Genomic DNA, 24,583 nt, shown 5'->3' with positions numbered 1-24,583 from the left:
CTTTCACATTCACTTTAGTCGCTAAAAAATCTATTTCACCAAACTTAATCATTCCCTCCTTTCCCATCTTCTTCAACTTCATCCTCCTCTTCCCAGCCACCACACTTTCTCCCAACCATTGTTTCCGGCGAGCCACCACCATTAACCATCGCACCTACACTTTCTCCATCATCTCCTCCTCTTCCCTTCCTCAGCTCCACGCTTTCTTTCCTTTAATTCAATATATTTGTTCTCAGAAAGTTAATTAAAACTAATTCGGTGGCCTCTAACTTAATATTTCACTTAATTAACAAATCATAATTATCTCTCACTCCAACATGGTAGGCCCACCCCTTTTCTCTCTTCAACCAAATACCGGGTCTCAAAACATAGTACTCTAGATTTCTTTCATTCTCTTTCTCATTCCAGACAGGAATTATAGCACAACTCTAGCCAGCAGCCAAGAGGTAACCTCTCCTCGCTAACCTAGATTCCAATGCAGGTCCTCAAGGAGTCTGAAGGCGCTCCTTATCCAAGTCCTCATCTACTCAGAGAGTCAGAGAGTTCAATGCTTGTCTCCTTTGTCGAGGTCACGAACCGGGTGTTATCTCTACGATAAATCATGATGTTTAACATCACCGCTAGACATCACATACCACACAACTTAGGGTTATCCCAGTCCACATTATTCTATAAATTCTTATACTTCTTCAATTACAGGTTACACTTGTCTAGGTACAATTATTTGTTTCTCTTAATCAATTGCATTCTTCTTTCACTAATCAAGCACTTGCTAGTTCTTCCATGAATTCTTTCTTCAATTGTTTCGCTTCATCTACTTAGGTTTTGTATGATGCTTGATTAATTTATACAAATTAATCTTTTGGCTCTCCTTTTTCTTCTTTCTCTTTTTCTTTCTTTTGAGAGGGACTATCTTTTTCTTTTGTAAGAAGTTCCAAAAACATTCACTAAGATGGGAGGAGCGAACTAGACGTCGTGGGCAGAGAGGCTAAGCAAAATTGCATGGAGCACTAACTCCTTCCCAGCCGCAGAGCAAAATGCACAAATGTTACCTAAAGTTAGTGAACACATGCTACCTAGAACATAACACATTTATCTCCACTGAAAAAATGAGATTAGTGAGAATAGAACAAACTACTCTTTCGCTTCATTTCCATTTCAAATGTTACCTAAAGTTAATACATTCTTGTGTGGCAAGTGCAAGAGTTCTAAAAGAGATTCATAAGCACAGGAATTAACCTATCATTCTGATCAGTAATAGGTCATCAAAATTAGCAACGCTCTGGGTTCTCAAAATTGAACAGAATAATTTATTGATGCAATAGACAAAAATTACATTACAACAAAATATGCAGTAATAGATTTCAGTTATACAAACTGACTGCTAAAGAACTACGTTGAAGGGTTTCAAATAGCTATTTACAAGAGCATGGGCCACCAATATCTTAAACTAATGAGTAGCTCCAAGTGCTAGGAAGCTACACTCCTTCAAAAGCACGCTGGCCATGCTTACCAGCAGAAATCATGCTACTAAAGTTTCATGGGAGACCGTTGAATAATGTCATAGAGAGACAAAAGAATCTCAGCACCAATCAATGCAATAATGAGCCACTCTAGGAAATCAGATTTCCTATTTTGAAGAATTTCTTGTAGAAACCGGATATTGTGCTGCAAATTTGAGAGGGGGGAAAGTTACAAATACAAAGTAAAAAATCAATAGAAAACCTAGATAGAGAGAATCAAGTGAGAAAATGTGTTTCCAAGATAAAAGTTACACCTCCACAAATTTCAACTTGAAATCAAGACTTGCAAATCTCTGAGTCAATTCAAATTCATCCCTGAGATATTCCCATATCTGACCATATTTGGCATCTTTCCAAGCAATATCTGATCTGCAAAAACCATTTAAAATTTCTAAAGTTCGACGAAGCCCATATAAAGTGACTCTAACTTCGAAATCTGACAGAGAGAGAGTGTGTGTGCATGCGTGTGCGTGGAAGTATCAACTACGAGTATCTTTTGTCGTGAGAGATAAGGAGTAGATTGTAACCATTACATTTAAACATGGCCACATGACTTTATCAAATAACTTTCAATTTTGACAATCCATATATTGTACAGTCAGTATTTAATGCAATCATCTCATACACAGGTGGTCAATCCAGTGTTATCAAATATCGGTCATGGCGCGCCATGACAGTTTTTTTTTGGCTCCAACCATGGGTGAGATCCTGCCATAATGCGCCATATTCTACCAAAGGCCGACATTATTTGTCATATATGGCAGGTTTTTGGCTCTCTGCCATAGGCCGCCATCCACCATTAACAACCATGTGTCAAGATCATTGTAGTTAAATTTAACCCTGATCGTCATGATTGTGTGCTCACATACACTTCCATATGAGATAAAATTAATTAATATCAGGTTTCTGAAAGGAACGAGCCAAGAAACAGAAATTATTCTATAACGGAGAACTACAACAATGCTGAGTAAACCAACTCAGCCACTCTTCCTAATTCACAATTACACAATGATCCCAAAAGATGACTAGTGCTCTCTAACTCACTCTTGGCAACATGCCTCACAAACCCTCTGAGTAAATAACTCTTAAGTAGTAAGTACCTATCAATAGTCCGCCCCTGAAAATTCACCTTGTCCTCAAGGTGAAGGACTGAATACAAGCTACAAAAATGAACAGTTATTCCAACGACCCAATGGTGACAATTACATTTTGAAACCCAGCTCCTAATTCAGCAGAAACATTAGGTTTGCATGACATAGCACTTGATTGCCAATGGGTTAGAAGGTCTGGAACTGGGCACAAGTCCAATCTATAGCTAAGCTCCCATTGTGAATAGTAAGCTATGTATGATGTGTTGGACCAATATCCTGAACATAGGGAACAATCTCTGAATACAAGCCTAAAATTAGAAAACAGGGAAAATCACAAAAATTCCTGGGAACTGATTTTAATGCCACCCACTCATTTTCTCGTGACTCAATTTTACCGCACTTCTAAGTGCGGGAATCAATTACATACCCCACTTATAAGTGCAGTACACAAAGTATACATTCAGCACATTAAAAGTGCGGAAGGGGTTGAGATGAATATCTATAAGGATGGCATTAAAACCAAATCCCAAAATTCCTCCTCCCACCTAAATCCCTTTTCTGGCAGCATAGAACCTTTCCCTAAAAGCCCATTCCATCTGACCCCCATTTGTTAGTATTTTGGGCTTCAGCCTTATGGTCAAATATTTGACTCTACCATGAATAGAACGGTGAATTCCTCCTTCTTCCACCTTCGAAAGATTTGCGTCCGGATTTCCACCATTGACAAACCGTCTTACAACTGCTGAATGAGGACAATGACCCCTGTTTCGTCCTCCTCCTGGTTCTCCATCATCATGAGACTCAAGACTACTATATCTGCCTCCGCTGCCACTTGCTATGCCTCCCCTGTGGCTGCCAATTCTTTCTTTTCTTGTTCCTCCTTCTGCCTTCTCACATCTTCCTTTCTCCAATCTTCCATCTCGTTCCACAATTCTCAGAAGTGCACCTACTTCCTTCACTTGTGGTGACAATGAACAACCCATGTAATCCTCCCTTATGTTTCCAGCCATCTACTTCAGATGCTGTTTGCTGAAGGATTTTCACGGCCAGGGCACCTGAATCGGTGCTCTGAGCCTCTGATATCAATAAAAGGAACCAACCAAGAAACAAATATTATTCTATAATAGAGAACTACAACAATGCTGAGTAAACCAAGAGACCAAGCCACTCTCCCTAATTCCCAATTACATAGTGATCCCAAAAGATGACTAATGCTCTCTAACTCACTCTTATTTAAAAGCAACATGGCTCAGTAACCCTCTAACTAAGTAACTAACTCAATGTACCTATCAGTGTCAAACTATTATATTTAAACCACATAATTAATTGTGGAATGTATCTAATCCAATCAAGTAATCATGTTTTCGTACATACATGTATACAGTATACACACAGACATAGATACATACAAACACACACACACACACACACACAGACAAATATACATACAAACACACACATACAATGAAATTTAAAACTCAATAACTTGAGTTCAGATTTCCCTATATTCTCTCTCCTCTCCCAAATGGTTTACTCATGTTCCCTTCCTAGTCTCTGGGAAACAAATTCAAAATGAATCATTAAACATTGTTTTTCAAAATTTGATTTCAATGTACTGTTTAAGGAAATTTTCATACCTATATTTAGTTCTTCAGAAAGATAATTTTTATGTGGATTTCCACATCATAAAAACTCATCTTCCTTCTCTGCCGTCCCCTTGTGATCTCTCTCCCATTGCACATAGTCCATATGATATCAATCATATATCCAGGCAAGGTAGATGAAATGGAGGAATATTTTCAAAGTGACTTGTGATAAAAAAGAAATGCTACCGCTAAGCTTAAAGAAAATTACCCCAAAACTATAAAACCTACAATGTATTACACTAAATTTTGTAAGATGTTGGGTACCAGAAAAATGTAATAGGAAAGAAGAAGATTGAATGCTATTAAGGCACTGAATCCTCTGGTATGAACCCAGAAGCAGTGTTTAGGGAAATACAAGGAAGAAAATAACAAGATAAACTTGAGCAATTCGAGAGTGCTCAATCTCTCCCAGTCCAGACTAATTTCTGCCTACCTCACTCTCTCTCCAAACCAACATATATTCCCTAGGTTGATACCCTATGGTCCCCCCCTCACCCATGTGTGTGTTGCCACCTCATTAGTCGGTTATCTTGGGATCCAAGCTTCTAGAAGGTGGATCTTCAGGTACAGCTGTCCCTTGCTTGGGCCTCCTCTCATAGACTTTGCCAAATCTGGGCCTAGAGTGTGGGTTTGCAACATCTCTCCCCCCTTGAAGAATCACCTTGTCCTCAAGGTGATGATTAGGGAATTGTTCCAGCAGAGCAGTGTAGTCTTCCCAGGAATCTTCAAAAGTTGGAAGATCTTTCCATCTAACCAAAACTTCAATGCTCCCATTCTCCTTCTGTCTTGTTCCTAGAATAGTTTCTGGTTCTACTAAGAGCTCCCAATCTTCTGTTAATGAGCTGGGTAATGGTTGGCAAGGAGTTCCCTCATTAATTGCCTTCTTGAGCAAGGAAATGTGAAATACTGGATGGATTAGACTGCCCTCTGGTAATTGCAACTTGTAAGCAACAGGATTGATCTTGTCTATCACTAAAAAGGGTCCATAGTACCTTGGACTAAGCTTCTGATTTTTCCTTTTAGCCAGGCTTTTGAGCTTATAAGGCTGTATCTTGAGATATACCATGTCCCCAATCTCAAACTGCACATCTCTCCTGTGTCTATTGGCCTGCTGTTTCATTCTGTTCTGGGCCTTTTCCAGATTTTCTTTGAGCTCTTTCAGAAGTAAGTTCCTCTCAGCAGTCATCCTTTCAACTTCCTCTACTGAAGTTAAAGAATCAGTCCCCTTGATGATCACAGGTGCTTCCCTCCCATATAATGCTTTGAAGGGTGTGGTTTTGATGGCAGAGTGGTAGTTGGTGTTGTACCAAAATTCTGCCCAACACAACCACTTAGGCCACTGTTTGGGTTTGGTCCCAGTCATACACCTAAGATAGGTCTCCACACATTTGTTTACAATCTCAGTCTGTCCATCTGTTTGTGGGTGGTATGCAGAACTAAATTTCAATTTGGTTCCTGCTAATTTGAATAGTTCTGTCCAGAAGGTGCTTAGGAAAACTCTGTCTCTATCAGAGACTATGGATGTAGGAAATCCATGTAGTTTGACTACCTCCTTGATAAAGAGTTCTGCAACTTCTTTTGCATTATAAGGGTGTGAGAGTGCAAAGAAGTGAGCATACTTGGTGAATCTGTCCACTAATACCAGTATTGTGTCTTTCCCCATGGTTTTAGGTAGCCCCCCAATGAAATCCATGGAAATGTCAGTCCATACCTGAGTAGGGATGGGTAGTGGCTGTAGGAAGCCAGCTGGGCTGAGTGCTTCATATTTGTTCCTTTGACATACTTCACATTTCTGTACATAACTCTGAATATCCAGCTTCATCCCTTCCCAGAAAAAGAGAGCAGAAATCCTCTTATAGGTTCTGAAAATGCCTGCATGTCCCCCTTGTTTAGAATCATGGAACTCTTGTAATATGGTGAGAATTTTCCCAGACCCTTTGGGAATGACAATCCTCCCTTAATAGAGTAATCTCCCTCTCCTCAATTGGTACCCTGCCACAGAAGTGCCTTGAGTGATCAGCTCTTGCATGATTTTCCTATATTTTTCCTCTGCCATAATCTCAGTTTCTAAATCCTCCCAATCTGCACAATGAACTGAAGATATAGCTGAGAATTGCATTTTTCTGGATAATGCATCTGCTGCCTTATTCTCAATTCCTGGCTTGTATTTGATTTCAAAATCAAATCCCATTAATTTGGATACCCATTTCTGCTGTTCCTCTCCCATCAACCTCTGTTCAGCCAAGAATCTTAGGCTCTTCTGATCTGTATGTATGATGAATTTCTGCCCTAGGAGATAGTGTCTCCATTTCTGAACTGCAATCACGACTGCCATTAATTCTCTCTCATATACAGACTTGGCCTGTGCTCTTTCTGAAAGTGTCTTACTCATATAAGCCACTGGTTTCCCATCTTGCATTAGTACAGCCCCTATCCCTTTTCCTGATGCATCAGTCTCTAGAACAAAGGTTTTTGCAAAATTTGGCACTGCCAAAACTGGCACAGTTGTCATGATCACCTTCAGATTCTCAAAAGCCTGAGCTGCCTCTTCACTCCAATTGAAGTTGTTCTTTTTGAGTAAATGGTTGAGAGGTTGGGCCAGTTTACTATAATTCTTCACAAATTTCCTATAATACCCTGTTAACCCAAGGAAACCTCTTAATCCTTTCACATCTTTTGGAGTGGGCCAGTTCAACATATCTTTGATTTTGTTAGGATCAGCAGCTACCCCTTGTCCTGATATCACATGCCCCAAATACACCAATTCCAGTTGACCAAAAGAACATTTCTTTTGGTTTGCCACCAGGTGGTTATCCTCTAAAGCTTGCAAAACTTTCCTCAAGTGTTCCCTATGCTTTTCCTCACTCTCACTGTATATCAAGATATCATCAAAAAATACAAGTGCAAATTTTCTAAGATAGGGCTTCAAGACTTGGTTCATGAGTGCTTGAAAGGTTGAGGGTGCATTGGATAGGCCAAATGGTAGGACTAGGTATTCATAGTGGCCCTCATGGGTTCTGAAAGCAGTCTTAGGAATGTCTTCCTCTCTCATTCTAATCTGGTGATAACCAGATTTCAAATCAAGTTTTGAAAAAACCACAGCTGCTCCTATTTCATCTAACAGTTCATCAATAATTGGTATAGGGAATTTGTCAGGGATTGTAAGCTTGTTGAGGGCTCTATAATCCACACAAAATCGCCACCCTCCATCTTTCTTTTTCACCAATATAGCAGGACTGCTAAAAGGGCTTGTACTGGGTCTAATGATCCCTGCCTTGAGCATGTCTTTTACTAATTTTTCAATCTCATTTTTCTGATAGAATGGATACCTGTAGGGCCTACTGTTGGGTATGGAAGCTCCTTCTTGAAGCAAAATGGCATGATCTGTTGCTCTCTTGGGAGGTAGCCCCTTTGGTTCTTGAAAAACTTCAGGAAATTCTGCTAGGATTCCCTCTATCTCTTCTGAAATCTCAGTTGCAATCCTTGTATCCTCAGTCAACCCCTCATAAGAGAGGTAATATGCTTCACCCTCCTTCTCCATAGTCTTTTTAATAGATTTCCATCCTGCAGCAATCTTACACCAAGATGGTTCCCCTTGTAAGAACATTTTCTGTCCTTGAACCTCCCATTGAATGGTCAGCTTTTGGAAATTTGCTCTAATGTTGCCAAGACTAGCATGCCAATCCATTCCCAGCACCACTTCTGTTCCCCCTAGGCCTAGGATGAAAAAATGTTGAGTAATGGGAATCCCCTGAACCTCTAGCTTCAGGTTCTTACATACTCCGGAATTTCTCTCCCTAGCCCCATTTCCCACCTCCACTATATACTCTGAAGTGGCAATCACAGGTATGTCTAGTTCCACCACCAGCTCTTGAGAAATGAAGTTGCTGGTTGCCCCACAATCCACCAATATCAGAACTTCCCTGCTCCCAATCTTTCCTTTGACCTTGAAAGATCTATTAGAGGTTAACCCTTCCTTGCTATTCATGGATAATTGCAACACCTTTCCTTCCAAAATGAATTCCCCATCCTCAGCCTCTTCGAAAACCTCATCTTCCTCTTCTTCCTCTTCCCCCTCTACCAGAATCAATTGATAATTCCTCATGGCACATATGTGCTCCCTTCCCCACTTCTCCCCACACTTAAAGCATAACCCCTTTCTACTTCTTTCCTGTAGCTCGGTTTGAGAGAGCCTTTGCCCTCCATTCCACTTCTTCTCAGGAATTTTTCCTTCATTGCTTCCTGTTCCCCCTTTGTTCACAAGATTTTTCCCCTCATTTTCAGCAGTTCCAGTTCCCCCTCTGTTTTGGTGATTCGCAGCAGAGTTAGCAAACCTCCCCTTGTTGTCTCCAGTACTGGGAAAATACCTTCCCCCAGTTCCTCCTTTCTCCTTCCACCCACGTTTGTCATCATCTCTCAGTTTCCCTCCTCTCATAGCGGAGTTTTTCTCCTCGAGCAGCAGTGCTCTGTCCATCAGCTCAGCGAGGTCATCAGCTGGGTACAATTTCATTTCAGCCTTGATGTCTTCCTGCAAACCGTTCAGGAATACCCCTTTTAACACCTCCCTGTCAGCGTTTCTCATGGGTGCAGCTAAGAGCTCGAAGGCTTCTCGATATTCCATGACGCTACCCTTCTGTTTGGCACTGAGTAGAGGTCCAAACGGGTTCTGGACAAGATCCGGTTGGAAACGGCGGATCAGAGCTTGTTTGAACGGTTCCCAAGCTCGCTCCTGAGCTTGCTCTTCCCACCACTGAAACCAGCTGAGGGCACGATCTTCCATGGCGATCATCACCATCTCGATCTTCTCCCTTTCTTCGACCCGACTGAGCCTGAAAAAACGCTCGACCTTCGTTATCCAGCCATACGCGTCGCTTTCGTTGAACATCGGAATGTCGACTCGCCTTCCCGTGACTGCTCGCAGATGGTGACGGTGATGATAGGGTTCGTGCTGCTCACGATCGTGCGTCGCAGCTCGAGACCAAGAGCGCGACCCGGGTTGTGACCCGAAATCGCTTCTCCTTGCGGTGACTGAGCTCGCATCGCGTGAGGTTCTTCGATGGCGTGGGGTGTTGGAACAACCCCTTCGCCGATTGTCGCGACTCAGGAAGAGTCGTCGGAGCTCCTCAAACTGTTCGTGAGCCACTTCCTTCATCTCGGTGAGGGAACGCTCCAAGTTGTCAACCCGATTCTCCATAGCGCTGCGGGTGAGTACCATACAAAGCTCCCTTTGGATCGGGAGCTCTGATACCAATGTTGGGTACCAGAAAAATGTAATAGGAAAGAAGAAGATTGAATGCTATTAAGGCACTGAATCCTCTGGTATGAACCCAGAAGCAGTGTTTAGGGAAATACAAGGAAGAAAATAACAAGATAAACTTGAGCAATTCGAGAGTGCTCAATCTCTCCCAGTCCAGACTAATTTCTGCCTACCTCACTCTCTCTCCAAACCAACATATATTCCCTAGGTTGATACCCTATGGTCCCCCCCTCACCCATGTGTGTGTTGCCACCTCATTAGTCGGTTATCTTGGGATCCAAGCTTCTAGAAGGTGGATCTTCAGGTACAGCTGTCCCTTGCTTGGGCCTCCTCTCATAGACTTTGCCAAATCTGGGCCTAGAGTGTGGGTTTGCAACATAAGATAAAGAGCCAACCAAAGCAAAGCTCGGATCTGTTCTGAAGTCTGAGTTTGAGATGTCAGATTTAGGAGTTGAGTTACTTTCTGGGCATGCAATTCAAGTATACTGCTGCAAGAGTCATCATGTACCAACAAAAGTACACCAAAGACATTCTGAAGCAATTCAACATGGGGAGTTGCCATCCAGGGACAACTCCACCTAAGGTGAATATCAAGTTGAGGAGGGATGATGAAGGTGATGCTGATGCATCTCTATTCAAGCAACTTGTTGGTTAACTCAGATTTATGCGCAATTCAAGACCTGACATTTCCTATGGTGTGGGACTCATCAGCAAGTTCATGAGTGCACCTAAGAAATCGCATTTAGCTGCTGCCAAAAGAACTCTGAGGTATTTGCAGGGTACTACAAACTATGGCATATTGTTTCCAAGACAGAAGATGGTTGGAAAGGAGCTGGACCTGATTGGTTTTCCAGATTCTGATTACAGCGGTGATTTGGATGATAAGAAAAGTACTTCTGGGTACTTGTTTCAGGTCATGGAGCTCCAATTTCCTGGACCTCTAAGAAGCAACATGTCATAGCAGGATCTTTTGCTACCAGATGAAGTATAGCCCATTACAAGGAAACTATAAGCCAAACCAATCAGAGATATTTCGAGTTAAATGGTATATTTTTGGTGTTAATTCATGAGAAAACATTATGGCATTAGCATACATGATATACTTTGGTGGTAGTTATTGTTATAAAAATACTTCCAATAATTTGAAACTAGACACAATTAAATCTCTTTCGAACTTCAAATATTAAAAATTAACCAACAGAATTTTTTATGACGAACAGAACTCTTACCTCTCAAATAGTCCGAGCTTTAGAATCACATCAGCAAGATTTGAATTTGCTTTGCCCACCAACTGAAAAAGTTTTTTCCTCTGCATTTTGAATTTTCCAGTTGCTTCCATCTCACGGTTTATGTCTGTAAATTCTGCAACCATTCCATCAACCTAGAATAAAAATGAAAGGAAGATGTTAGCGGAAAATAAGGTATATCTAAATATCAGAATATCTAAACCTTTCGTAAAACATACCTGTCGTCCATAGTAATCAAGAGCAATACTTTGACCTAGAACACTACCAATAGTTCGAATTCCATCAACGTCCAAGTATTGTAACATTATGTAATCTAGTCCTCCTCGCATCCATGTGCTTAAAGCTGGTTTTTCTCTTACTTCATACTCTAAAATCTCCGAACAGAGTAAAAATCAGATTATGTTAAAGCATGTTAATCTATAAAACCTTTTGAGACCAAGGAACCATTTATATAATCCATAAATAAATTTAATCACAACAACCAAATCCGCTCTTCTAATATGCTAACATCACTTCAGTCATTCCGAATTCATAAATTTTTGCTTTACTAAAAAAATTTGGAAAACCATTTAAGATGTTAACCTCAGTCAATACGGAGTATAGTTAAGAACGTCAGATATGCTGTTTACAGGATTTGATGAACGAAAAAAAATAAACCTATGCACTATGTAATGTCAAATAAGGTATAAACTACTCACCGTCCTTTCTCATTTCAGGAAGCAAACCAGACGCGTGCTTCTTAACAATTTTCAGATAGCCATCAACCTCATGCTCGGGGACATTAAACAATACAATGGATCCATACTGAAAAACCACCATGTAACAGCCACTGCTTCCATTCAAGAAACAAGTACCCATACCCTGAAACGAAAAGTAGTTTGCAGTTCCTACACTGGTCTTATGAATTTAAATATCTATAAAACAGCTGAGAATGCAGTAGGTGCACAATATTAAATCGAAATAGTTACAGCTTATAATGTGAGAATGGAGATCTCAAACTTGTTGTTATAGTCGTTATTGTTTAGATTCAGATTAAAAGAATAACGAGAAAGTTGAAAACCAAGACAGCACACAAGTATAAGTAGAAAGCATAAACCGATGCAGGCCCAAGGACAGAGATTAATAGGGTTTATGTGTATTAGAATTATAGAGAGAAAGAACTTAGAGTAATCTGAAGTATATTCACCTTAGAAACTAACACTGTTACAGAGACTAGTATTTATACTGATCTGAAGAGAAGCTTATGAAGGAAGCTAGTCAAATAACTATAACAAAGCCGACATTATATTTATAACAACCTGTTGGTTAGACTACCAGTAACTAAAACTAATTTTATATAGGTAGCTATACTAACACTATTACTCCCCCCCCCCCCTCAACCTGAAGGAGGGTCTCTTGAAAGAAAATCCCGAACATTGAGCTTGGTCTTCAGTTCCAAGAAGCGTGTCAAAGAAAGAGGCTGTTGCACTTGTTTTATCAACCTCAAACACTTTTCTTGTCAACCTCAAACCCTTGAGGCTGTTGCACTTGCATGTACACTTCCTCTTCAAGAATGCCATTCTAGAAGGCAGTATTTACATTGGATGGTCCTGTGCTGTGTGAGGGCAAGAGTGAGTATAACATAGATATGGTAATTGGTTTGATAACTAGACTGAAAGTCTCCGTGTAATCAAAATCGGGTTGTTGATAAAACCCTTTGCTTCAAGGCGTGCCTTGTATTTATTCCGAACCATTAGGATTCTCTTTTATTTTAAACACCCAGTTACAACCAATCGCCTCTCTATTGGGCGGAAAAGGAATCAAGGACCAATTCCATTTTTAATCAAGGCATCATACTCACTCTGCATGGCAGCAACCCAATGAGGATGAACAAGAGCCTGATTACCAGTGGTAGGTTCCATTTGGACATGAAGAAGAGTAGGATGAAGACGGGCTTAACCAAGCAAACTTACACCTAGTTTGCTTGGGAGTGTATTCAAGACGTGGTTGACAGACTAAAGAAGAGGGTGAAGAAGTGGGCCCAGAAACATTAGAGACTGGTGCAGTAACTTGTGGGGGTAGAATGGGCAGAAGAGTGTATAGAGGAAAGAGGGGAAGGGGTAGGAGACATACATATATGAGGGTCAGGAGCAGGTGGGACAGTGGGAATACTGGGCAAAGTTAAAGGAGGAGTAGCAGAAACAGATTGATGGGACCTAAAGAGAAAAAAAAAAAAAAAAGGGAACTTTGACTCATCAAAGATAACACCTTTGGAAATGTAGACACGGCCAGAAGGTGAAAGGAATTTATAGCCACAATGTGATGTTGAGTAGCCTAGAAATAGACATCCTTGGGACCTGAAATCAAGCATATGAGTGTTGGTCTGACAAGGGAAAACTAGAGCACCCAAACACTTGTTGAAAAAAAAGAGAGTAATATCAAAATTGATAGAAGAGGAAGGAAGATATATGACATATACTGCAGTTTGAAAAGCAAAATCCTAGTAATCAGTAGGTATGGAAGCGTGGGGAAGCAAAGATAAACCCAAACCCACAATAAGCCAATACTTGCGCTCAACAACACCATTTTGATGGTGTGTATGAGGGCAAATCAGCCTATGAGCGATGAAAATTTCCTTAAGGGTCTGTTTGGGGTCTGTTTGGTTCAAATGAGGGGAGGGGAGGGATTTTAATGAAGGGGAGGGGAGGGAAGGGGAGGAGAGGCGAGGGATTTTAATTAGCTATCTTGTTTGGTTCAAGGGAAGGGAGGGGGCAAAGTAACCATTTACTTATAAAGAGATAAGAGATTTTATAACTATATTACTTTTACACCCTTTATATATTTATTGGTTATTTGAAAAAAACAATCATAAAATCTGTGATGTAAGAAAAAATATATTAAAAATACAACAATTAGAAAATAACAATTGTTGTTATTAACATTGATTAATATAAAAGAAATAAAAAAAAATTATTAACGTTGTTTATTAGTATAAAATAACAGTATTGTTATTAACGTAAAAAAGAAAACACATTAAAAAATCAGATAAGATAAAGAAACATATAAAAAGCAAAGATAAAATTTGGAAGAAGGAAGGAACAGGCTACGAAGTGCGAAGAACTCAGAAGAAATGGCATCTGATAGGGTACACTAGAATTTAAACAATTTGTAAGGGCATTTTAGTCATGTGAATTATTTCCCCCCCACCCCCCACCCCCCCATTCCCTCCACTTTTGGAGGGGACACAATTGAGTTAGGAGGGTTTTGGTTCCCTCCTAAAATTTAACCAAACATAGTAAGTTTAAAAAATCCCCTCCCCTCCACTCCATTCCCTTCCAACAAAGCAATATGTAAGAAAAGTAACAACACTTCTCCCCCCAATATGTTTATAAGAACTTAATCTTGGTATTAAGTTGCAACTCAAAAGCAATTTTGAATTGTTTAAAGGCTAATAGAGCATCAGATTTTGTTTTAAGAAGATAAATCCATGTAAAACGTGAATAGGCATCAGCAAAGGTAATATAATATGAATAACCAGAAGTAGAGGGAGAGGGCCCCTACAAGTCATTAAAAACCAAATCTAATGGTGAAGAATACACAGTTGTAGAAAGAGAAGAGGGAAGTCTATGAGACGTGCCCAAAACACACGGTTTACAAAAATCAACATCTACTTCATTTGACAAAGGTATCTTACAAAATTGTAATGCTTTTTAAGAACATTGATTTAGGATCACATAACGTAAATGCCAAACATTGGCAGCATTATTTGATGAAAAAGAAGAACTAGTGCTACCAAGAGTGCTGGCAGCAATGACAGCAGGACTGGAACAGAGATGAGTGAACTTGAAATCGGAGAATTTGTATAGACCATCAGAATCAAGACAACCTTGGAGAAGAACTTGATTTGTCTCCTGAGATTTGACAAGACAAACATAAAGATGAAACTCAAAAAAGACTCTATTATCCCTAGCAAATTGGCTGACACTAACTAGATTTGTAGTAATGGAAGGAACATAGAGAAGATTCCTAAGAGTAAGACTAGTATGAGGATTAGAGGAAGAAATAGAAGAAGAACTAATAACTGTTAGGATCTGAAAAATCCTAACAGTGAAACGATAGAGGAGATCCGGTCCCTCAAATGGAGTCAAGTGCTGAAAACTCTGAATATCAGCAGTAACATGATGAGAAGCTCCCAACCTGGGAACCAAGATCGAGAAGTCATAGAGGAGGATGGTGCTCCGAAGGAACCAGGCAATGAAGGTGACACACTGACACCTAATGCTGCATAGCATTTGCCTGTGGAGGATAGGAAGAGAAAGCATCGGTAGAACCATGAGGCCTTTGTGAAGGAGGAATCTGCGAATGAAAACTTGGAAATCCTGATGAATAATTCTGGCCAGGAACCTGATGAAGGTTTGGAGAGGAAGAATTTCAATATTGATTCCACTGAGGTGAGCGATGCCACTGTTGATTCCACCTGATGCTGCATAAGATGTGCACAGCCGATCAGGCGAATGAGAATGGGGCTTGAAAGCAATGATTGAAGCCAGGAAAGAAGAAATTGATCCTGAACCTCCCAAGCAGTGTACAAAGGATTCACTTCACCAGCTTCTCGTACAGCATCAGAGGCGAAACGACGTGGAATCTGATAGAAACCCAAATCCTAGGGTGGGCCTTGGCGGGCCCAAGGCTTGGAAAGTCTACACGAGGAGGAAGGGAAAAGATGCTGCATAATGCTGAGCTGTAGTTAGTTAGTATAAGGGAATATTGGAATGTCTTTTAGGGGACCAAGGATTGTTATCTTTCTGTTAGAGGAGAGAGAGTAAGATCTCTTTTGGGGAGAGAGCCATTAGTGCTCCTCTTTGGGATTGTTAGAGTTTTCTAGCAATATTTCTATCTTTCATTCTGTAATCGTTTTCTGTCATCAATACTATCATTTCCAGCACCATTTCATCTTATAAATCTTGCAATTCATTCTGTTACCTCATCAATTGGTCCGACCTGCCGGATCATCCCATCCCACGAGAACCAGTGTTGGTAGATGCCACCGAAGATGACTGATCGTATGGAAGCTCTGGAAAACCAAATGGGTACGGTGACCACGACGCTTCAAGAACTTGCTCTTCAACTGCAACAACAGAGTCTGTTGCTGACTGAACTGAGCAAGCAGATGGGAAAGAGAGTGGTTCATGAGGGTGAAGCATCATCTGGGGATTCCAGTCCCGGAGAATCGCGCCTCGCCGGGAAGAAGGTGAAGCTGCCAGTGTTTGAAGGAGATGATCCAGTTGCTTGGATCACTCGAGCTGAGATTTATTTTGATGTACAGGGCACACCTGATGAGTTGAAGGTGAAACTGGCTCGCTTGAGCATGGAAGGATCGACGATCCATTGGTTCAATCTGTTGATGGAGACGGAAGACGAGCTATCCTGGGAAAAACTGAAACGAGCTTTGATTGCGCGTTATGGAGGCCGGCGCCTGGAGAATCCCTTTGAGGAACTATCGACGCTGAGGCAGAACGGTAGCGTTGAGGAGTTTGTGGAGGCTTTCGAGCTGTTATCCTCACAAGTGGGGAGGTTACCAGAGGATCAATACCTGGGCTATTTTATGAGTGGACTCAAGCCACCGATTCGACGACGGGTGCGAACACTGAATCCGAGTACTCGTATGGAGATGATGCGGATCGCGAAGGATGTGGAGGAAGAGTTGAGGGAAGAAGAAGATGACGGGAAACGGGTTGTTAGGAAAAACGGGTTGGAGCGATCGGGTCAAATGAATTGGGCCGGCCCAACCGCCAATAGAAGCGGGTTTTCAAGTAGAGACACAACCCGATTCGTGAAATCCAGTGGGTCAAGTCTGAATCGATCTTCTAGCTCGTATGGGTCGAACGCGCAACCAGCTTCGTCGTTGTCATCGACGGCGAGGAAAACTGACGGCGACCATCGCACCGGCAACTCTGATCGGTGGAGAGGGGTCAGAAGCTTTCAAGCGGATGAGATAGAGAATCGGAGAGCGAAGGGACTATGCTTTAAGTGTGGGGGAAAATATCATCCCACGCTGCACAAGTGTCCTGAGCGAGCACTGCGAGTATTAATTCTGGGTGAAGGAGAAACCATGGGTGAGGATGGTGAGATAGTGATGCTGGAAAGAGAACTTGAAGAGAGTGAAGAAGAAGAACCAGTGGAATGCAAGCTCATGGGTGTTCTGGGTTGTATGGGGGAGTACCAAACCATGAAACTCGCAGCGCAAGTCGATGGTGTGGCTTTACTTATCTTAATTGACTGTGGAGCGAGTCACAATTTTATTTCCCCCAAGATTACCAAGGCTCTGGGACTAGAGATTACCCCTATCTCCTCAAGGGGAATCAAGTTGGGGGATGGCCACAGGGTGACTACTACAGGATTTTGTAGAGGAATTAAGGCTCAGTTAGGGAAGATTGAGATAGTCATTGATGCCTTGGTCTTAGACTTAGGGGGTTTGGACTTGGTGTTGGGAATTTCCTGGCTCAGTACACTAGGGAAAGTGGTGATGGATTGGAAACTTCTGACAATGCAATTTGTCCATGGGGAAGAGATGGTGACCCTGCAAGGAATGAAGGGAAATGATAGCAACCAAAGTAACCTTCACTCCTTCCTAAAGGATACTCAAGGCAGAGAGAATTTGGAGGGGTGGTGGCCTCAATTACAATCAGCAGAAATCACCAGGAAAGTGGCTGATATACCACTGCAACTCAGGGAAGTAATTGAAGAGTTCCCAGAAGGTTTCAGGAAGAAGATTCAATTACCTCCTGAAAGAAGCAAGGTCCACCAAATTACTCTGAGTCCAGAACATGGTCCAATCAATGTGAGGCCATATAGATACCCACATCATCAGAAAGAGGAGATAGAAAAACAAGTGGCGGAGCTAATGGAAGCAGGGATCATCAGGCCTAGTATGAGCGCATTTTCCAGCCCTGTCATCTTGGTGAAGAAAAAAGACAATACTTGGAGGATGTGTGTGGACTACAGAGCTTTGAACAAAGCTACGGTACCAGATAAGTATCCAATCCCTATAGTAGATGAATTATTAGATGAGTTAAATGGTGCAAGCATGTTCTCAAAACTTGATTTAAAATCAGGCTATCATCAGATTAGGGTACATGAAGATGACATTCCTAAAACTGCTTTTAGAACTCACAATGGTCATTATGAGTATTTGGTCATGCCATTTGGCTTAATGAATGCTCCAGCTACCTTTCAAGCTATCATGAATGACATTTTCAGACCTTACCTTAGAAAGTTTGTGTTAGTTTTCTTTGATAACATTTTGATTTATAGTAGAAATCTGTTAGAACACAAGGAGCATTTGCATCTAGTCTTAACTGTGCTGCTGGGAAATTGTTTTGTAGCCAATCAAGCCAAATGCAAATTTGGCTGTGCACAGATAGACTATCTTGGACACATTATCTCAGGGAAGGGAGTAGCAGTGGATCCTGAGAAGGTCCAATGCATTATAGATTGGCCTGAGCCAAAAAATGTCAAAGGGGTGAGAGGTTTTTTGGGACTCACTGGGTACTACAGAAAATTCATTAAGGACTATGGAAAAATTGCAAAACCTCTTACTGAGCTCACCAAGAAAGACAATTTTTCTTGGAATCCAGAAGCACTAAAAGCTTTCCAACAGCTCAAGCAGGTTATGACAAGTTCCCCAGTCTTGGCTCTGCCCAATTTTGCCAAGCCCTTTGAAGTAGAGTGTGATGCAGCAGGGAGAGGGATAGGGGCTGTGTTAATGCAGCAAAGGCAACCAATTGCTTTTTTCAGCAAAGCTCTATCTAATGGCAACCTTGCAAAGTCTGTTTATGAAAAAGAACTTATGGCCCTGGTTTTATGCATCCAGCATTGGAGGCATTACTTGTTAGGAAGAGCATTCACTGTCTACACTGACCACAAGAGCTTGAAACACTTCCTTCAACAGAAAGTCTCTTCCCCAGACCAGCAATGTTGGTTAGCCAAGCTCTTAGGCTATCAATTTGAGGTAAAGTATAAGCCAGGGCTGGAGAATAAGGCTGCAGATGCCTTGTCCAGGTGCTATGATGAGGGTGAATTCCACACTCTGGTGTCTTTTCCTTTGTGGAAAGATAGGAAGAAAATTCTGGAGGAGATTGCTAGTGATCCCTACATTCAGAACCTCACTCAGGAAGTCCTGAAATCTCCACAATCTAAGCCAGGGTTTACTGTCCAACAGGGAATTCTATTATACCAAGACAGATTGGTTTTAGCACCTACATCCCCATCAATTCCTTGGCTGTTACAGGAATTCCATGCTTCTCTTTCAGGGGGACACTCGGGGTTTTTGAGGACCTATAGGAGGTTAGCTGACTCTTTATATTGGCCAGGAATGCAGAAAAGGGTTAGGGATTTTGTCAGGGAATGTGATGTGTGCCAACGACAAAAATACAGTGCAGTGTCACCAGGGGGGTTGCTACAGCCTCTACCTATTCCCAATGCAGTGTGGGAAGACTTATCTTTAGATTTCATCACTGGTTTACCAAAATCAAAAGGGTATGAAGCTGTCTTAGTGGTAGTAGACAGGTTATCTAAATACAGCCATTTTATTCTGTTGAAACATCCTTATTCTGCAAAATCCATTGCTGAGGTTTTTGCCAAAGAGATTGTAAGGCTACATGGGATTCCTAATTCAGTTATCAGTGACAGAGACCCTATATTTGTGAGTCATTTCTGGTCGGAGTTGTTCAAACTGCAGGGGACTAGATTGAAGATGAGTTCTTCTTATCATCCAGAAACTGATGGCCAAACAGAGGTCATTAATAGGTGTCTTGAGAGCTATTTGAGATGCTTTGCTTCTGATCATCCCAAAACCTGGTCCCATTGGGTTCCTTGGGCTGAATTCTGGTACAACTCCACTTTCCACAGTTCCATTGGACAAACACCTTTTGAGGTAGTATATGGTAGGAAGGCCCCTCCTGTGGTTAAGTTCCTCACCAATGAAACCAAAGTGGCTGCTGTTGCTGTAGAGTTGAGTGAGAGGGATGAAGCACTAAGGCAGCTCAGGGCACATTTGAAGAGAGCTCAGGAACAAATGGCTAGCTATGCAAATAAGAAGAGAAGGGATTTGAGTTTCATGGTAGGAGAATGGGTATTTCTCAAGCTCAGGCCCCATAGACAACACTCTGTGATTAAGAGAATTAATCAAAAGCTTGCTGCCAGGTTCTATGGTCCTTTTCAGATAGAAGCCAAAGTGGGTGCTGTGGCATATAGACTGAAGCTCCCAGCAGAGTCAAAGATCCATCCAGTTTTTCATGTGTCAGTGCTTAAAAAAGCCATTGGTAACTATCAAGTCCAAGGGGAACTACCTACAGATCTGGGCATAGAGGAATCTGATGATGTATATCCTGAATCCATCCTCGGGATCAGGACTGTTAGGCATGGAGACAGAGAGGTTCAGCAAAGCTTGATCAAATGGAAGCACAAATCTGTAGAAGAAGTCACTTGGGAAGATAATGAGACTCTTGCAGGCCAATTCCCTGAGTTCTGCCTTGAGGACAAGGCTGTTCTTAAGGGAGAAGGAGTTGATAGAAACCCAAATCCTAGGGTGGGCCTTGGCGGGCCCAAGGCTTGGAAAGTCTACACGAGGAGGAAGGGAAAAGATGCTGCATAATGCTGAGCTGTAGTTAGTTAGTATAAGGGAATATTGGAATGTCTTTTAGGGGACCAAGGATTGTTATCTTTCTGTTAGAGGAGAGAGAGTAAGATCTCTTTTGGGGAGAGAGCCATTAGTGCTCCTCTTTGGGATTGTTAGAGTTTTCTAGCAATATTTCTATCTTTCATTCTGTAATCGTTTTCTGTCATCAATACTATCATTTCCAGCACCATTTCATCTTATAAATCTTGCAATTCATTCTGTTACCTCATCAGAATCGAAGGATCCACAACAAAGCAATGAAGACAATAAGCTTTAACAATTGGCTCAATTTGATGTTTTCACAGCGAGAAATTCTTGTCCATAAGTTTCTAGGTTATCGGATGAGAAGAAAGAGGCGCAAAAGGGTTTTGCAGCGGAGAAGGCGGTGGAGGAAGCGAAGGCGGCGGTGGTGATCCCTCCATGGCCAAGGATCGACAAGCTCTATGATACTATATTAGAATTATATATATATATATAGAGAGAGAGAGAGAGAACCTAGAGGAATCTGAAGTACATTCACCTTAGAAACTAACACTTACAAAAACTAGTATATATGCTGATCTGAAGAGAAAGCTTCTAAAGGAAGCAACTCAACTAACTAAAACAGAACCTACACCATAAAAACCTGTTCGTTATACTAACAGTAACTGAAACTAATTCTATACAGGTAGCTATACTAACACTCTCCATTAATGCTAGGAATCATAAGGGGTGTGATGCACCTGATCAAAATATGAGGTGCAATGCGGCTGATAAGAATTAGGACAGAGATGGTGGTCAAAATAACTGCCTAATTGGCAGTGGCAGGGGGGAGTGCATGGGACCATGGCCTAAATTATTGTTGGACTATCGTACACCAATGTATGTGAAGGTGTTCAGTGGGTTTCTCAGGTTGACCGGGTACTGCAAAAAATTTGTGAAGACTTATGGAATGAGAGCTTGGACTCTTACACAGCAGCTGAAGAAGGACTTAGAGGAGGATGCTCAGTGGGTTTTTGACAAGCCCAATTAGACCATGACATTACACTCCTTGTCTTCGCAGTCCCAAACTTTGAATAAACCTTCTTAATTGAGACTAATGCCTCCGAGAAAGGTGTTGAAGCAGTGTTTATCCAAGAAGAAAAACTAGTTGCGTATATGAGCCAAACATTGTCAGAACAGGCTCAAAATAAGTCAGTTTCTGGGAAAGAGATAATGGTTGTAGTGTTGGCCGTACAAAAGTGGAAAAATTTACTTGGTAGGAAGACATTTTAAAGATCACAGACCAAAAAGGTCTCAAACTCTAGGCTGAGAAGAGGCTTATCGGAGATAAGAAACAAAGGTGGATCTAAAAGCTAGTGTGATTTGATTTGAGATTAAGTACAAACATTGGATTGAAAACAATGCAGCTGATGCTTTCAAGAAAACTGCAATTTCCAGCCCTGATATGCAAACTGCTATTTCTTAAGTTTGTATTTATCTCCATGATGTTTCTTATAACTTCCAGAGCTTGTCTTATTCGTAATTTCATATGTCAATGTCATATCGTATTCATGTCCAGTGTCATATCCACGCTTTCTACTCTAAACCTCACTATAAAGGGAAAGAGATAATGGTTGTAGTGTTGGCCGTACAAAAGTGGAAAAATTTACTTGGTAGGAAGACATTTTAAAGATCACAGACCAAAAAGGTCTCAAACTCTAGGCTGAGAAGAGGCTTATCGGAGATAAGAAACAAAGGTGGATCTAAAAGCTAGTGTGATTTGATTTGAGATTAAGTACAAACATTGGATTGAAAACAATGCAGCTGATGCTTTCAAGAAAACTGCAATTTCCAGCCCTGATATGCAAACTGCTATTTCTTAAGTTTGTATTTATCTCCATGATGTTTCTTATAACTTCCAGAGCTTGTCTTATTCGTAATTTCATATGTCAATGTCATATCGTATTCATGTCCAGTGTCATATCCACGCTTTCTACTCTAAACCTCACTATAAAGGGATTCTATCTATGTCTATATCTATTATATACCTATGGCAAGAGTTTGGTCTCTGTGTTTTTGATATCCAAAACTTTCATGAATAAAAGATAAGAAAAAAGAATTGATAGTCAGCAAATAGTTTTTTGAAGTCATAATACTATTCCATTATCTTTCTGCCAAATAAAATTAAAACAAAACATGTCGATTAAGTCCACGCACTTATGTGTTATATGTGCCAAATGTCAAGGTAGTGGTATGAATTTATTATGCCCTTTAAATGTATACAATTATACATCTTTCTAATATAGTACTGAGGATAAAGGCATATAACAAAGGCAACAGCAGCAATGTAACTTATTTCTCACCATATAGGATACGTAGTGCCTAGATAGCATGTTCACAATAATGAAGAATTATTAAATAAGAAAAACATAGCAGAACAAGGGTATGCACTGAGGGAAAACACAAGCATAGTTCAAAAGAGACGGACCTTGGAATCACAAACTTCACCAAACTTAAGAACTACATAATTAGTCATCCGTGACGAGGGTGTGACAAAGTTTGGTTTGTTCCGCTCCACCAAGCTTTTTAAATCAACACTACATAAAAAATGAAAGTGAGCTATATAAATATATAGGACAGAAAGCAATCAAATAGATAGAAAGTTTAGTTATCTGGTTCAGGAAAATCTCCATTACTTTCCCGTAATAGCTGAATTTTCCAAAAGTTCACACACTCAAGATATCACCCCTTTTGTTGTTAACAACCCCAAAATCCTAAGGTCATGTAGCAGCAATTAAGGACCACTGCATAATGATGCCGAAATCTATTTATATCTCTGGCACTAATAGCTCTAACTCATGAAGAAGATTTATCTTGTCAAGTAGTTGTAGCATTGCAGGCAATCACCATTCACTACATGTCACGTGAACGTGTGTGAATATGACCAATACATGACAATGAATTATTGGCAACATGATTCAAATGCATAGACAATCTGTTCCCAATTTAATTCTAAAACATCAGTTTTTTATCAAACACATATGCCTAACATTCACACACTATAATATTTATTTTGTCATTCCTTTGGATTCAAGTGTTTCATCCAAAACAATTATTCTGTTTTCTGAAACTCTTCTTTTCTTTTATTTTCATGGGTCTAGAATATGTTTTAAAAAATGTAATATTGGTAAATAAAATCACCTAATAAGAACATTTGAAAACAGCTCATTCGAATTTTTCTGTTTTGAATTTCAAATTAACAGCAACAAAACCCAAGAAAACAAATAAAATGAAAATTAACCATGAATTGCTTAACCCAGAAATAAAATAAAATAAATAAAATTGCTATGAGATACCTGGTAGAGAAGAAGAAGGCTCTAACGGGTATGGAAGGCTTGGAATCTTGGTCTTCAAGCGTTGAATCACTGGCATTTGCATCGGCATCAACCTCGGAGCATGAAACGGCGTCGTTCCAGTCGAGCGTCGGATATGACGAAACGCAGCGCACGACGGCGGAGGGGCCAAAATGGCGGGTGCTGGTGGTGGAGAACGAAACATGTTGGATATTACAGTGTGCTGGTGGAGGAAGAGGAAGAAAAGTGTGAGAGTGAGAAATGAGTGATGCAGTGAAAGCGAAAGAAGAAGAAGAAGAAGAACATGAAATGTTGGTGGTGGAAGAAGAAGAAGAAGAAGAGAAGAGGAAGGAGCGAAGGCGCAGGGTTTTGAGGGTGAAATGGGTGGTGTCTAAGGTGCGCCACATCTTTTGTTTTGGGTTGCAGTCACAACACACAAACAAGGAGGGTGAGAGTGTGAGACGATCATACACTTCAACTAACCCTTTTTTATTATTATTTTCAGAAGGTCACGTATTTGCTTCTCCATAAAAAAACACATGAAAAAATAAGCAATTTTTTTCAATTCATAAATTAGTTGATGTTATTCAAGCGATGATGCTGGTTTGGGAGTGGAGTGTTACGTTCATCTGCATTGCTCGCGAGCGGAATAGTGTGACGGATGCTCTAGCTTAGTATGCTTCTGGGATGCATGCACTTCCGCGTGTTTGGAAGGAGACCTTCGTTAGTGATCTCAATGTTATGCCGGAATGTTCTAAGATAGTCTTTCTTTTTTATGTTTTTCTTGTTCCATTTGTTACAAAAACAACAAAATTTGAGAGATAAGAGTTGGTTGACAAATTGAAGA

General features: G+C 40.8%; 1 protein-coding gene across 1 annotated transcript; it reads right to left on the bottom strand.

The window, feature by feature from the left end:
* Nucleotides 1-1,287: 1,287 nt before the first annotated feature.
* Nucleotides 1,288-24,200, bottom strand: LOC130726655 (protein RETARDED ROOT GROWTH-LIKE). The gene is made up of 7 exons (XM_057577959.1): nt 23,740-24,200; nt 22,872-22,980; nt 11,463-11,625; nt 10,983-11,131; nt 10,747-10,898; nt 1,778-1,892; nt 1,288-1,668 (listed from the first exon to the last, which is right to left on the bottom strand). The coding sequence occupies exons 1-7, from the start codon at nt 24,141-24,143 to the stop codon at nt 1,531-1,533; spliced, it is 1,230 nt and encodes a 409-aa protein (XP_057433942.1). The 5' UTR covers nt 24,144-24,200; the 3' UTR covers nt 1,288-1,530.
* Between the last annotated feature and the right edge of the window lie 383 nt (nt 24,201-24,583).

This window comes from Lotus japonicus, chromosome 6 (genome assembly GCF_012489685.1).
Source record: "Lotus japonicus ecotype B-129 chromosome 6, LjGifu_v1.2".
Taxonomy (NCBI): domain Eukaryota; kingdom Viridiplantae; phylum Streptophyta; class Magnoliopsida; order Fabales; family Fabaceae; genus Lotus; species Lotus japonicus.
The sequence above is the reverse complement of the archived record's forward strand: the minus strand, read 5'-3'. Positions and strand labels throughout refer to the sequence as shown.